We start from the raw sequence: 15,850 nt of genomic DNA, 5'->3' as shown, positions 1-15,850 counted from the left end.
CTTACTTCCGAGAATATATCACTCGCCCCGAGATCAGGGACCCCAAAACCGACCTCCGGGAGTCTGCCGGACCTCGTAGTGGATAATCTCGTGATGATCCTGCGGTGGATGATCGGTCAAATAATGTGGCACGCGTTTCAAAGTTAAATACCGGACGCCAACGTCGTAGGGCCGCGTTATTTTCCTTTCGAGAACTCTTTCACTTCTCATCTCTTATCGTGCCGCAACGTTGCGTGGAAGAAAAGCTGAACAGCTGGATCGTTTTAGCTGAATTATACGAATATCAATGCACAGAAAACTTGGTGCCAAAAGTGTCAAGCTTTGATTTTCCGATATTCAGTATTTATTATCGAGTAAGAAATGCGGTATTCAAGGATTTTTATCGGTTATAAATACGATTCTCAGAGTCGGATTTTCTTTCTCACTAGTGGTAATTCCAGGTCCACATGACCGCGTAGGTAACAAGTTGCGCCGATCTTTATTGCCCAGGTAATTAGGCGCAGCCTACTTACGCTACATTGCTCCGCGGAATGGATAAGCCGATCCACGAGTGTTTACGTCCGTGGTCGATATGACGTTGCAGAATGCTTGCTACAGCCGTACTCTCTTGGGGGTCCCGGTCGTGGGCCCACCTCCCGGGGGACAACATGTGTCGGTATCCCTCGTTCCCGACGCCGCCTCGATCCCGCCGCGCACGACCGACTCTTTCAAGTACCCGACGCTGAACCGTCGCCGCCGACGACGAAGACGACGACGACGACGACGACGTCTTGCCCCGTGCTGCACGCAATATCCGTATACCACCTACACGCGTGTAGTTCAGTCACGGGCGAAAAGAGATACGGCGAGGTTACATCCACATGGATAGCGGTCGTGCAACAACCGGACAACCGCGTTGACCAACCCTTTTACCGGTGTTCTTACGCCGCCGGGATTTGGACCTCAATAACCGTGATGCTTTGGGAATAGACATCGATGACGGTATGGTAGAAGAAAAGAGTTATCGCCCTTTTTGTCAAGCTTTCGTCATGAAAAGTTGAGCAACTATTCCCAAGAGCCGCAGCTGGCTGATCGTTTCGTACGCCCAAATGCGGATTAGTTTCAGGATACATTGTGTAAGTGGAAATGTGCTAATGAGAGAATTTAATGAACTCAAGGTATTATCGTGACTTTGAAATTTGTGACACGATTGGTCAGACCTGAGCCAGTTGCAAACTGTCCTGTCAAAATTGATTTGGAGATTATCGCGCACTCGAGGATAGAGACATTTCCCATATGTAACTCGTTGAAAATACTATATAGAGGATTCAACAAGTCGTACGGTGACTTATAACAATAGATATTCCCAGCCCTATCGACACCATGATTCTCACCTGCTGCCCGCAGGTGTACGTGGATAGCTCCAATCTTTTGACGGTGTAACGTAGCTTGCTCCGTATATATTTACGGTACAAACACACGAATATGTGCGTTCGTATACTTTTGCATATCTATACATATATATTATATAATATATACACGATGTCCCTAGAATTCCTATCTACGACAATATCCATGCCGGGACGAAATGGCGACACACCTGTTGAGTGTCCGGACTTGTAGATAATTTTTCAAGCTGATTTCAAACCCATTCCGATCTTGTGGGTATCATCAGAAATGATGTTCAAAAAGTCAGCACCCCGAAGCTGTAGCGACGAATGTGATGACACCTGATTTGATCCGGTGAAAAACTTGTTATTACAATTGTCGCTTCTTGGTTAACTTCAAATTATAAAACTGATGGGAATCCAATTGCCAGGAAAGTCAAGATATCGACGATTGGTGACGGTCAGGGCACATTGACTTCAATATTGAAAAGCCACTTTTCCGTGTTGCAGGCTGGTCTCGGCAAAACAAATCTCGGGATTAAGTTTGACGTGAAAAAATTCAGTGTAAATAAATAAATAAACGTCTATTATACCGACGATCGTATTTATTCTGTCCAGAGGGATGCGAAGGTTGGCAGTTACTTGTGCACGTATGCGCTTGCACTATCGAACAATTACTGTATATTATTCGATTGGAGTTGAGCGCAAAATCACATACTGGCGCCACGTGCGTCTGGTCTGGATGTTTACCAGCTCAGGGAGAGTAAATCCTCCGTTCCTCCCCTGGTGCCTCCTGCGCCGCCGACTCGCCATTAAGTCAATATTATTGTTCACTGGCTAAAAGTAAATTCGGTCATTCCTCAAGATAACAGTCGAGTGCCGATCGAGGATAAAGATATAATGAACCATTCCCGCATGCACGGTATGCCTATCCATGTTTATATTCATGTACACCCTCATCATCCGTAGCTACCAGATAGTAACGAATTTAACTCAACATCCGTCACGTATAGATTTCATTCTACCATACCCGTGGACCTAGGCTCGCAATTGATATTCCCGTCGCAACTGAACGTCAAAATTGGTGTCTCAATGCATTACTTATTGTATACACACACACACTTTGAAGCGAGGATGAGAATCAGGCCCTACGTGTCAAGACTGACGTGCTAGACGCGTTGGAGTTGCCTGGATACATGGCTAGCGATTCCGTTGTCTCGAAGGTATGGAAAAAATGACCAAATAGAAATTCGTTTTCGGAAGCAAACGCGAAGAAATCTCTTTTTCGTTCTGAAATTACGCTTTTCGCTAACGATACATCCAATAGCTGTATCAATTTTCTACTGGGACACGGTTACAAATCTGAATCACAAATGGCTTTTGCGAGGGTTGCTTCACTGTCAGATTAACCATTTTTTTTTACCGACGGCAAGCTAGCTGTCCGTAAACGCGTGCCGAACTCGACCAACTTTTCCCGAGGTATAAGGCCGTGCCCTGGTCGTTTTCGACGTGACGTATGCATCTCCAAATATCGAAGCTCACCTATCTCCCATTATATACACTGTTCTGAACAAAAATACACTGATACATTTTCCACTGAGGCAGAAATAAAGAAATGGTACGGGTTCTACGAAATCGCAATAGTAAATTCGTAGGATTCATGCCATTGCTTTAGTTCTGCGTCGAATGAAAATGATTTGGAGTGTTTTTGCTCAAAATTGTGTAGAGAATGGGGCTGTCAGGCCCTTCTTCGCGTTTGAGATACGTAGGACTTTGATATTTGGCGACGTATATACCAACGTCGAAATCGACCAGGACCCCACAAGTCCTACGGATAGTTGCTGGGTATCAGCTAAGGGGCCGTACTTAAATTACGTAACGGAATTTGAAGAACTTTTCAACCCCTACCCCCCCTGTGTAACAGATCATAACAAAATGTCAACCCCCCCCCCCCCCCGTCCCAAATTGTACGTAATTTTTCGGAATCAAATAACGAAATAGCATAAAATTTTATTAAAATCATTTGTATTTTTCATTATTCTTCTATTTATTAATTATTAATTAATTATTAAGTGTTTTAATTACTGTAAGTTGAGTGATCTAATGCCAAGAGCTACCGCAGCGCGCTAGTTTCAAAATGTTAAAGGTTTGGCTATAACAGAATCTGGCGCGGGAATTCAGTTTGAATTTTTTTATTAATTATCAAAAAATTTTACATTCAATTCAAAAAATTACGTACAAGCATCAAAAGACCCCCTCCCCCGTATCGTAACAAAGTGTAACAATCGAGTCTGACCCCCCCCCTCCCTTACGTTTGTTACGTAATTTAAGTATGGCCCCTAACATGTGAGTTGGCATGTCCGTCGTCGGAATATCGCTCCGTTGTACGATTGAAAAAGTAACGTAGTAAGATTAAAGTATACGAGCGCCGAACATCGACACCCTGCTGCTGGTATACAAGAATTCGGAAGTGAGGTAGAGAAGCGTTTGACACCCTTTTCTCGGTTTTCTTCCAAAACCGACAATTTTCAGGATATAAAATTAAAACCGGGTGACTCTAGTGACAGATACACGTGTCCGGGCGTACATTTTCCATGGATCCTCACGCGTGAGCTCGTAAGTGATGAGCGCCCTGGGTCGTGCTACGTGGAGTCTCGGGGCTTTGATGTTTCCGCACAAAGGCCGCCTGCACGCCCGGCAGTGACCGTGGCACCGTATAGAGCGATATACGCGCCTCGAGTTACACCCACACACGCACGCACGCACCAAGGGTGCGCGTATCCACGCGTATCCATTATGCGTATACACGCGAGCGCATCCCTGACGCGTGTATATACGTATGGGTATGCATATATTGTACCGCGATGTATGGACCACTGTACTCGCTAGCTCATTCATTCATCAAATTAGTTGTATAATTAGGCTCTCCGCATATATTACCCTATGCATATGCGTGCCTCCGTATAGCTAAGGCTAAAATGGCGATGCGCCTGCACGCGGTAGACCCTTGCACTTTGTCCTAGAATATCCATCTGCTCTGAATGTCTCTTACGCCTTCGTACAGAACACTGCCGCGGGACTAGATATATAATACGCTTTTACTTGTTTCTTGGTAAACGAGCCAAGGCGAAGATTTTTATTCGACTGTAGTAAAGGTATGCATTTTTAGACACGTTTACAGATTTAAATGACTTGCGAAAACGTCAACGGCTAGTTTCATCGATTTTTAGAATTGTCGGGGTTTTTTGCTCGTACTCTTTGCACTCTCGTATTCCTTGTACGCCATAAGTTCGGAAAGATTAGATTTTTTTTCTACTTTAATTGATCGATTTTAAACAATTTCAAAGTCTGATATGCATAGATTGAAGAGAATTTTGTCCATTGTTGGTCAATCACATTTATATATATATAATTGTGTCGACGTTTCGGTATATTGCCAAATTGAAAAATTCAGGTTTTTTTTAAATCTTCTCAACACTTTTGCTGACGTATAATTTCATCTGAAAGGGTATAACATCTGGATTTTTGTTTTCAGTTTTTTTTATTTAAATTTTTTTTTTTTTGATACGGTATATCTTAAACCAATACAAGAATACTAGGAAAAGTAAATTTTCTTGGTTCTAAATACTCGCAAGTTCAAAACTATCCTTCAAACATCTGAAAATTACACAGCATTAGATGACCCTGTTTACTTCAGCTCATCCCAAGCTATTTATTCTTTGTGATAATATATTCCCAGAATCGTTTAAAAGGGTTTCTCACTTATGCAATGAAAATTGACGGAGTAAAAAAGTCGGGGCCGAATAAAAGAAATACCCGACACCTGCAGGAATTTTGGTGCCAGGTAACAGCCGAAACCAGGATTGTGCGCCCACGCTGTCTTAGCGATCAACGCGTGCTGTGTACGTATGTGGACATGCAGGAGAGCCAGGACGATGAAGAGACTCCCACTCCCCTGCCCCCACCCCACTTGCCTCCGGAGAGGTGGTCCACAGGGTACAGCCGACCGCCTCCGCGATCTCTCATCTCCCATCTCCTGGTGGCAGTGTCTCTCAGTGCGCGAGGCCGATCCCCTCGCAGCTGCCAACCGCGTTCAATTTCGTCCTCCGAGTGCGAATTGCGATTAATATTTGGCGTTGATGGCTGTATCGGTAACTTGTTTATATTCACCATGAAAGGCTGGTAGAGGGTTGAAGCGAAAATTTATCGGAGGAATCGTTGATGCGAAATGGGCAGGATATCGGATAACGTATAAATTTTTCCATGTAAAAATATAATTTTATCGGTAAGACAAGGCGCGCAAGAGTCGCCGAGCGCAAGACGATTGCATTGGAGAATCTCGTTCGGTGATACGGTAACATGGATGCACGTGGGTAGGAGTACATCACGCATCTTTCAAATACATAGCTAACTGATTGTGAGTGGGAATTAATGAGCGAGTTAACAGATACTGGAGTAGAGGTTTGTGTGTGTGCGTGTGTGTATGTGTGTGTGTGCGAATCCTATGAACAGTTCGCGTTACATGCCGTTACGGGGATGATAATGACTCGCCGAGAATTAAACTCGTCGTTTCCGACGTATAGGAGGAAAATGAATGCTTAAATAACAGTAGAATTAAATAATCAGACGATTCTCGTCGCGTAGCCGATTGTCAAGTCTGAAACGCGCTTGCGCGCACGCTATAAGTGTATATATATGTGTGTGTATGTGCGATGTGCGTGGTTGTGCGTTACACAGGGTCTCAACTCATCATCGCCAATTAAAACGGGATCCAGTAAATTTTATTCGGTATATTCGCATTGCCGGGTGTCAAGTATACAACCTTAATTCGGTTACCTACTAATTTCACCCCTGTATGGTCACAATGAGATCGTTCGATTTACATCGCGAACTATCATCGTGAACCGCGTAGAACGCCATTTTAAACTTGTACCTAGAAGCGGAAGCGAGACTGCCTCCATTGAGTTTAATTCTTCTGATCGACCCACCGATTAGTGTATAATATTCTTCATCGTTGGAGTTGGGTGCCGTCTCGCACCTATGCTGTGATCCAAAATTCAAACAAACCTAGTTGACGTTACACAACGCATCCTTTGCCGATGGAGGGAGAAGCTGCAGGACCATCCAGTGGTCAGAAGAACACGTTGGATGACGCGGTTGGAAAATTGCTACAAGGTATATTGACTGACGATTATGGGGGATCGATATGGGTTTACTTTGATACAATGGAAAAATTGCAGATTATTATTATTTTTTAAAGAGCTTGAACTTCTCAGACTACATACATGATCAAGATCAGTGATTTTTGGGAACGCTCAGGTCTGCTCAAACTCGTATTAGTTGACATACCATAAACATTGATGATTGTAGTTGTAGAGGAACGATGATAAGACCATTTCTTTAGCACGTAACTTATAGTCGCTGCAACATTCCAAATTCATTTCTACCTGCTGTGGGTGCAAGAATATTTTAACGTATACGATTAAGCAAGTCCCGAGGAAGCGTGATTTTTTCAATATATATAGTTCAATTTTTTGACTTCAATTGAAGTACCTTTGCCGCAGAATTTTTTATTCCCATATTATCGGATTATACGATAGAAGTTTATTTTCTGGAGAGCTGAAGGTCTCCTAAATATAAATCAGAATCACACGATGATCAACCTGGAAAATTACGACAATTAATACAGAGTACTTGTGTCTAAATTCAAACACGGTCCTTAGTTCATTCCTATGTTCACAAAACTATCATCAATTGTTAATCGACTTGATCAATTTACACTTAGAATTTATAGATTCAGCTTGAAAAGGGCTGAATCTTCACTCGAGATTTTTTTACTTGATTTGAAAAACGAGTTTTTTAGGAAGCACAACCTAATGACAACGTTAGACTCAAATCACACCGGTCCTCTTGTTACAACGTATACGTATAATTGATACTCTTCACTGTAACTCACCCCTCGTTCGACGGTTGTTTTACATCTGTAAAATGGACATACGTAATTTCGTGTGCATGATGAACGTGTAATTCTTCATCCGTTTACATGCAATACTTCAAAAGACTAACTACCTGACGACCGTGGCAAATCCATTCAGTTCACCCTTATCTTAGCGTGTAATTTCTCCCAGGAGCATGAATTTATAACTGAGGCTGTACCGCAGCGCGTCATTTGATAATTGTGTATGGAAGGATGTTAGATAAAAGTTTTTCAGGCTATAAGTTACCGATTTTTTGAACATCTCTCGTGGGATTTCTACTGTTTATTTTAGACCTAAATATAATTAAAATTCAAAAATGTTCGAGCATAAGTTGGCAATAATATGTCTAGAATAACACCAGCAAAGTTACTTTATCTCGACTGCCTCGGTATTACCCAAAAATAAAAATGTCATTCTCTGTCAGCTATCTCAAATTCAAACACAATCTACAGCGTTTGATGAATCCAGAATTTTCTCCACCGTCAGATGATGGACGAGATTGAAGTTAGCAACGTTATCGTAACGAAATATTGGGGAAAACATCACTATTATCTTAATTTTGCAACGATTTTGGAGGAACTAAAATTTTGAAATATGAATGCGTTTTGTTCTATTACGATTTACTGAATTGCACACGATTCCGAAATCGCGAAGCGACGATTTTTCTTTGGCACTAATCGTTACGATAACATTAAATTACTAACTAATTCAACACGACGACGATGGACCGTATGCTGAACTCGGACTTGAAGTAAATTCGCGCAGGTGTTACAGCGTGTCCATCCTTGAAGAAAATTATCTTCAACCAGCGTGTGAAGAGTACGCATAGCGCCAATTTTTGTGACTGCAGTTTTTTCTCGAATGCACCGACACGCGTGGGACGCCGGCTCGTGCATATGGCAAAGAAATGCAGTTTTAGAAGGAGTTAACGTTATAATACCTACAGCGAAACGCGAGTAGCGTGATATATCTCCGGGCGCGCATCTTCATTGCGTCGTTTAGCAGTGGCATTTTAATTGGCGTTGAAAGGCCGGCCTGCACACGTCGCCAGCCATTGCTCTTCGCTCTCCATCGGGCAGCGCAGATTTACCCCGGTGATACGAACGACGTACGAGATGGCCGCCCGGGTCCGGGGATGATGCTGCCATGCCTCGCAGACGCTAGTTGGTACCGTTCGGGATACCCGGAGACTTTCAAGGCAGGTGCTGCGAGTCGAGCGCGACCAGGATCGCGGTACCGCGGCGCTAATTACGCGCGGACAGATTTAAATCTGACACATCTTGGCCTCGCAAGAAATTATGTCGTACCTACCTATATTTCGTATAACGCGAACGTTCGTTAATCTTTCGGCCCGACGGGCGTCGATGATACCGTTATTTTACGCGTCAAACCGCTCCGTGAACTCACGTCATCCTATCCTATTTCATCATTAACTTGCGTTATACACTTTTTTATAATAAACATTCGCCTCCCATATTTCACGTCGTCGCGTAACGCATTACCTATGCCTATACATTTACACCGTGATCGATGGATCTAGTTCTTTTCTCAAATTTGTCAAAGCAACGGCATTTTGCAATTTGAACAAAGTCGCGAGGGTAAAGTTATAGAAATAAGAAATAATCATTATTCTCCAAGCGGTAGTAATTATTGTTGGAGCAGTGTAGAAGTAAGCGTCGATCTTTATTGGATATTTTTTTACTCCTATTCTTATTTATTTATTTATTTTCATCGAGTAATGGGGTTGATATTGTTGTCAGGACTTCAACATCGTGGAGTTGAAAATATTTCCCAATTGGTAATTTTTGCAAATTCGTCGGATGAAAACAGTTACGGAAAAATTGGAAGAAATTCAAATGTTCTTTCACCGCTGCAGCAGCTTCTTTGATCAACTGACCATTGAATATTTCTATGGTTATAATGTATGGAAGTGCAGCCCGCTTACGCAAGTATAAAAATTGTGCATTACACCGTGCAGAGGGTGGATGGGTGTTTCTCGTGTGTACAGAGTGTACGTGAATGTACCTACACCATGTTAATTGGGCCAATGTCTATTTCGATAGTTCGAAACGGTTTAAGACAGTTTGAGAACGGATTTGGTTCTTTTATCGCTCCTTGGCTAAATATTTAAAGTTACATCAGGAAACAGAGGCTCCCTGTCTGCCAGACATCTCGTAAACTGCCGATTTATGGACGCCTTTCGTATAGAAGTCGGTGTATTTTTTTTCTCACCGATTTTTCAATACAGTTAAATCGTGAAAAATCTTTCATCTCCAAACTGTCAAACGTTATATATATATGTATATATTTATATTTTGTATCACAAATGACGACTTAAAACCATCTACATATATCGATAAATACATATACATTACAGAGGCAAGAATAAATGTACAGACACCTATTGCTCGGCGATATTTTTTTAGCAACTAAAGAGAAAACAAACAAAATACTAATCGACTCGGCCTACTTTGGACTTCGGTGTAAAATTCTGAAAAATAGGTGGCCGAAAGTAGTCACATGCTATTAGAGATAAAACGGAACAGCAGACTTTTTTCTCCGTAGATAATTGCGCAATTCCGAACAAAGTCAGTAAATATCTGTTTTGTAACACTGGCTGAAAAGTTGAATAAAATAAATTAATTTTGTATCAACAAATATCATCGATCGATCAGGCATCATCGCTTAGTTTCCTTGACAAGATTGATTAATCGAGCTCTGCGTTTGCAATTTTCACCGGGGAGGGGTTTTACAAGAATATTACCAATATAATAATTTCAGGTAACCCTGGCAAATTTAGGTATATACAATATGCACATGTAACAACGCTTCGATATGATCTTTTTGCATCGCGTGACAGCGAGTAAAGTTATTCTCAACATTTCGGCAATCCTTTGGAGGATTTCCGCGTACGGGAACCCCGTCGAGGACCTCCTTTGATGAAAGAAAACCGACAGAGATGCCGCCTCGGCCATCCGTGACCCCGTGGTAATTAGCTACCGTGGCACGCTCCTCGGAGGGGTGGCCATGGGCCATGGTGACAGCCGGGGAACTTGCCGGAATACTAGGCGAGGAGAGCCTAATGATTCTTGGTGGGGCAATTAGGGGCGAGAAAACCACTTTGAAGTCATTTTCGGTATTACATGTCGCATGCAGCTTTGCCACGAGGATAGGTACGCACGACAAGACTTTCCCGAGGACGTGCGGTTAAAAAATTATCGCCACATTTCAAGGCCAACGATCGCTGTCATTCGATATCATCCGCCATTTCTGAAAAATTGTTGACAAAGCTCGCATCTGCGCTCCACCGCAGGGTGAGCAGATTATACATTATAAAAGCAGGTGTGCACGTAAAAGCATATTAGTAACCGGTGTTATCTCGTTTCGCTCGCGGCGCTTCCGGATGATGATGCAATCGTAGACTAAGAGCGTAAAATCGACTATGTAAAGTCAGTATCATGTACGTGGAACAGGGTATGATTATATCTAACCTTATAGAATTGAGATTCTTTGGTAGACTCCGGATTTTTAATCTCGCAGTTCACGTTTTAATTAAAACTGTTTCCGTTAAGTTTGCTTTAATGGTCACTGTGATGTAAGATCGTTCTAGTCTTTGGTGTTTTTCAGAGAATTCAAAACTTGTACGATGTCTACGCGTATACTCTAGAGTATACGTGGAGAGCGAATGATAATGCTTGATTATATCGCAGGTTACGACTGGACGCTTTTACCAGTCACATCGAAAGCCAGTGGTCGCCGGGGTGGCCACATTAAAAGACCGATGAACGCTTTCATGGTGTGGGCTCAAGCAGCGAGAAGAAAGCTCTCCTATCAGTATCCGCATCTCCACAACTCGGAGCTGTCAAAGACCCTCGGAAAATTGTGGCGGTAAGAAATATTTCGCAGTTTCCTAATTTTCGTTTCAACAATACGATCTTGCAGGGCGCAGAGGCGAAATTTCAGTCGTCCACCTTTAACGTCATCTCATCTTTTACACTTAAACTTTTCTCCAACCGACAAGCGCGTGTATAATAAGATTGTATTTGTATAAAAAACGACGCGTGGGCGTCGGTTATTTTTCTTCGCTTTTTTATAATTTCTTCGGTACACACAACGCGTTGTACAACTTTCCAATAAAATCTCCGTTGAAATTTGGTAACTTTCATGCGCGTCAAGCCCGCCGGCTCACTTGAGGTACACAAGCGGAACAGTATGATGTTATAAGTGCTCCAAGTATCTCAACGGGTCGAGAGGCGGCTTCTCCGATTCCAGTGGAAGTTATTCTCGTAACGCTTGACAATGGGGTTTCGCAGCGATGGGGGGCCGCGCTGTTTGTACCAGTTGTACCCGTTCTTTTCGCAGAACTTCACCGCGGACGCTTCATCCGGAAACCTGAGGGGCGCCAACGAAGCTCCTGGATCGGACCTGAAGAATTTCGGAGCAAGTTTCAAGCTCATCTTTACACACTCGAAAACTCAATAATTATTGGATATAATGGGACGTTTGCACCGCAATTTCGGTTGCTAGGTCGATGCATAGTCTATGAATCAGATGGTCTAACTATTGATGTATCCATTTTAGCGCACCTATGGACCAGCCTGTGGTTATTTGGCACTGTTTACTCTTTACCGCTGCTCAGCTGCTCATCCAGACTACAATTCGTTTTACACGATACGATATACTTTGTACAAACAATTTTTAAATCATTTCAACTCACGAGCTTGTCCAGCCCATGAGTGGATTCATCCAATTCTTTCCCGGTTCCCAAGATGCTTCCCAGTGGTAAGTGTGTGCGGTTCCAGACATGGTCGCGTACTTTACCGAACAACGAATGTAGAGTGCCTTTGAACATTTGAGCCCATCCGGAACCCCGTTAGTTGTTGCCGCGCATTCCTGCGCAATGGAGGAAGGAAACTGAATCTTCGTTTACAGGTCAACAATGGTTTGTACATTCGATGCCTTGGCAATTCTGGGACTCAAAGTGCGTCGTGAGTGGAGGTTGAATGTGCATTTCCGGAAAACATTGTACACGCGGTGTAAATGTTTCCATTGCCGTACGTCTCACAAAAATTGAATGTATGCAAGTCGGAGTGCTAGCGCTCTTACACACTAACTACACAAGTGGGTCTTATTCTACTTTGCTATATCTTATTATAGTGAGTCACCGGACTCTTGTGTGACGTGAACCTTCTGGCAACCTATCCTGGTCCCATGTGCTCAAGGAAAAATTACTGTTTTATACACCTACGATAAACGTACGGTAAATTTGGTATTCGTTATACTGAAAATCCTTAGGTGACTCCACTGAACCTGGAACTTTTTATTACAGAGTTGATTGTTGAATTTGAATTTTCCCGTAAAAATTTTTCCTATGCGTATACAGCATGACCTTATCAAAATGTATGGTTCACGTTGATACAGACTGGATGAGAGACGGGAGAGACTGCCTGAATCACTCACGGGATACTCAACGTCAATTCTAATGTTGCCGGATGATCTTTCGAGTGCCTCGAGCTTTTCGCAATCTGCTGTGGCCCACTCTGGATCTAGCATAGGTGCTTCGTTGACACACAATGCCTCGTCGATACTTGAACCCTGGCGTACTGCACCAATGTTGTCAATGGGGAAGCCAGTCAGACGCCATGCGGGACCAAACTTTTGGCGATACAACGTTTCGAAGATTTAAAGACTAATTATCATGTGAACTCCGGTAGCCAAAAAAACTGTCGAATCGCACAAAGTAGAGTTTCATTTGACTTTTAGAATACCACTTGACGTTCGCATACCTTGTCGATTAAACTATTGATTTTCAAGCAGCCTAGTGGACAATTAACGGCACGTCGATGCCACCGTAGAATATTCATTGAAGTATTTATGGGGATTCTGGAAATCACGGTGCAGATGACGGCAGTAGACTGTTGGGTAAAAAATTTGAAATCGGAGGTATAGATCGTATAGATCATTCAAACATCTGTCTTTCATACGTTGCGGTGTGTACAGTTCCCATGCCAACGAACATCGATTCCGAATACCGCGCGCTGTTTCGTGTACCCTTCGACGATGAATATATTCATGTCATTCATCTCTAACATCACTTAATATACTTCGTTTTCGAAAGATCAATATGAATTATTGGAATGAATTTTTATCACGTCGTTATATGCCCAATATTTCCAACTTCTAAAGTGAAGTCTGCAAATAATTTTTAAATCCAAATCTGCGTGGATAAATTATTTTTGGAATCATAATTTGTGTTCTGTGACACCAGTGAGTCTCTTACCCTAGCCTTCGCAGCTCATCTACTATTCGATAACGCTAAGATCTTACAGCATTGAAATAATATCCAATCACTTGTTTATCATAAATGCTTAGGTGTTCTTTACAGTGGTAATATTTCGTAATTATTATTTTTTTCTTGTTTTTTGTTCAAAGAATCTTGAGTGACAGAGACAAACAACCGTTCGTCGAAGAAGCGCAAAGACTACGAAGCGCTCACAAGAAACAGCATCCTGAGTACAAGGTACATGATACAAGTATTATTTAAATTTACACACACGTGCATCACATATAGATACGCGGGTACAGTATAACAAGTAAAAGTCGCATGTAACATTCCGCATCGATTTCTCGTCTCGATTACAGATTTTATTATTATACGTTTGATGCATCGTGTGCTGAGATATCACTTTCATTTTGCTTACCAATTACGTCCCGTTCTCTCTTCCACCTACCGAATCATGAACCGGTCCAATCCCGAATCTAGTGACTCCACACTGTTCTACCAGTCATAGTCGAAAAGTATAACGGTGTAGCAATACGCGAATCAATTACTTGTTTCAGTATCAGCCGAGGCGAAGAAAGCAAAAATTGGCCGAGCAGGCCGGCATGGTGCTTGCGCAATGCATCGTCCCAACCACAACGAGCTTCGACTCACCGACTGGATCGACGGGAGACTGCGGCTATGGACGGCTGTTGTATCACGAAGCCGGCAAGGCCTACGATCTACCGACGTCGTACTACGCGGCTAATCCGTCGAGGACATACGGAGATCCATCAATGGTGCCATCCAACCTACCGCCACCAGTAAAGTTCCCGCAGCGACCCGACCACGATAAGGTATACGCCGAGAAGCAAGCCTACGACGGTCAGACGCAGCCCCCAAAGTACGAACTACCAAAAACACACCCTGATTCCAAGCGTCAGGACCTGTTGCACGCTAGGTATCTCCATCATCATCATCACCATCACCATCATCGTCACGAAGAAAACGGCGGTGTGCCAAAGTTCGTTGAGCCACAGCCGAGAGCCTATGATCTACCGAAAATTACGGACGCGATGAAGACGTACCCAGAGAACTTGAAGTACCCCCATGACTCCAGCGCGGCGATGAAGCCGTCTTACACGTGTTTCCACAGCGATTACCACCCCCTCGAAGGTTACGCCGCCGCTCACAGCGACGGTGATCATCAGCCTCAAGGCGTTCCTCCAGGACACTCCTTTTACCCCTACGTAACAGCCGCGACCTCGATTGCGCAGCCCCCTTATTACATGGGCCCCCGATAACTGTACCCGGGTGATCGACAAGTCACTTCATCTTGCATTTGAATTCGAGTTTTTACGAAGAGTTCAATCTCGTAGCAAAGGAATATGTGCCGTTTTCGAATATTGAAATGTCATTGTTACGTTAGGATGTAAATCCCACTTCATCGCAAAGTGTCACTGGAGCTCAAATCGTGATCTGGCAGTCCGATTTATTAGACTTCATAATATAAAATAAGTTTTAGAACTTTTGGAGAAATGTTTAAGCCAGGGCTAATTAATGAGCATAAAACTTTTATTGTTTATAAAACTCACACCTGTCAAAAAATGAAATAATTCCCAGCACGATATACCACTCTTTTCAAACGTTTTACATTACGTTTACGCACTCATGATTGCGAAAGTAATGTCTAGATATTGTGTACGGATGTATTATTTTCCGATGTAGAATTGAATCCCATTGTCAAGTTTTTGGTCGGGAAGATGAAAATAAACTCATTCGCCTTTGGCTAAAATAAGAACCGCATGCCGTGTCAAACCATTATTTTTGGTGCGTCACGTCTTCGTAGGAAATATATGTGGCGTAACATCGTAGATAAGGTAAGGTGAATGATGCCTGGAAATGTGATGTTCTTTTATAAGATTTACTTCATCTGTAGAACTAAAATACATCGGGATAGGGCAAAATTATGTAGTGCGAAGAATCCTTACCTGAGCAAGCATCTGTAGCGACTTTTTTACCGCATCTTACGAACACGATTTCAACACAGGTATGATCCAATAAACTAACTCTAGTACCTAAGTGCCTGATTGCTTGAAAGGACATGCGATTACTTGCTTACATGCAACTTCCAGGTAGAAGATCTTGGATTTTGTGGGATGAGTAATTGCGAGCAGACAAAGAAAATAACACGATATGTTCCGTTTTTCGATTGTCACTTCTAATCCATTGCTGGTAATCAATTC

The 15,850-nt window shown here is 42.8% G+C and overlaps 1 protein-coding gene across 4 annotated transcripts in view; it reads left to right on the top strand.

Annotated features, from left to right (window-relative positions):
* The window catches only part of LOC124297570 (transcription factor Sox-14-like), a 92,068-nt gene extending 76,663 nt beyond the window's left edge, over positions 1-15,405 (top strand). For 3 of the 4 annotated variants that reach the window (XM_046748738.1, XM_046748737.1, XM_046748735.1), the window contains 3 exons: positions 11,056-11,233; positions 13,778-13,865; positions 14,186-15,405. In XM_046748738.1, the coding sequence (XP_046604694.1) occupies positions 11,127-11,233; positions 13,778-13,865; positions 14,186-14,908 (918 nt within the window). In that variant the 5' untranslated portion in view covers positions 11,056-11,126 and the 3' untranslated portion in view covers positions 14,909-15,405. Of the gene's footprint in view, positions 1-6,399; positions 6,543-11,055; positions 11,234-13,777; positions 13,866-14,185 lie in introns of those variants that run through there. The other variant, XM_046748736.1, reaches the window with a different exon arrangement.
* Positions 15,406-15,850: the final 445 nt, after the last annotated feature.

The sequence above is a fragment of the Neodiprion virginianus genome, chromosome 2 (genome assembly GCF_021901495.1).
Source record: "Neodiprion virginianus isolate iyNeoVirg1 chromosome 2, iyNeoVirg1.1, whole genome shotgun sequence".
NCBI lineage: Eukaryota > Metazoa > Arthropoda > Insecta > Hymenoptera > Diprionidae > Neodiprion > Neodiprion virginianus.
Note: the sequence above shows the minus strand (reverse complement) of the source record. Positions and strands in the feature narration are given on the sequence as shown.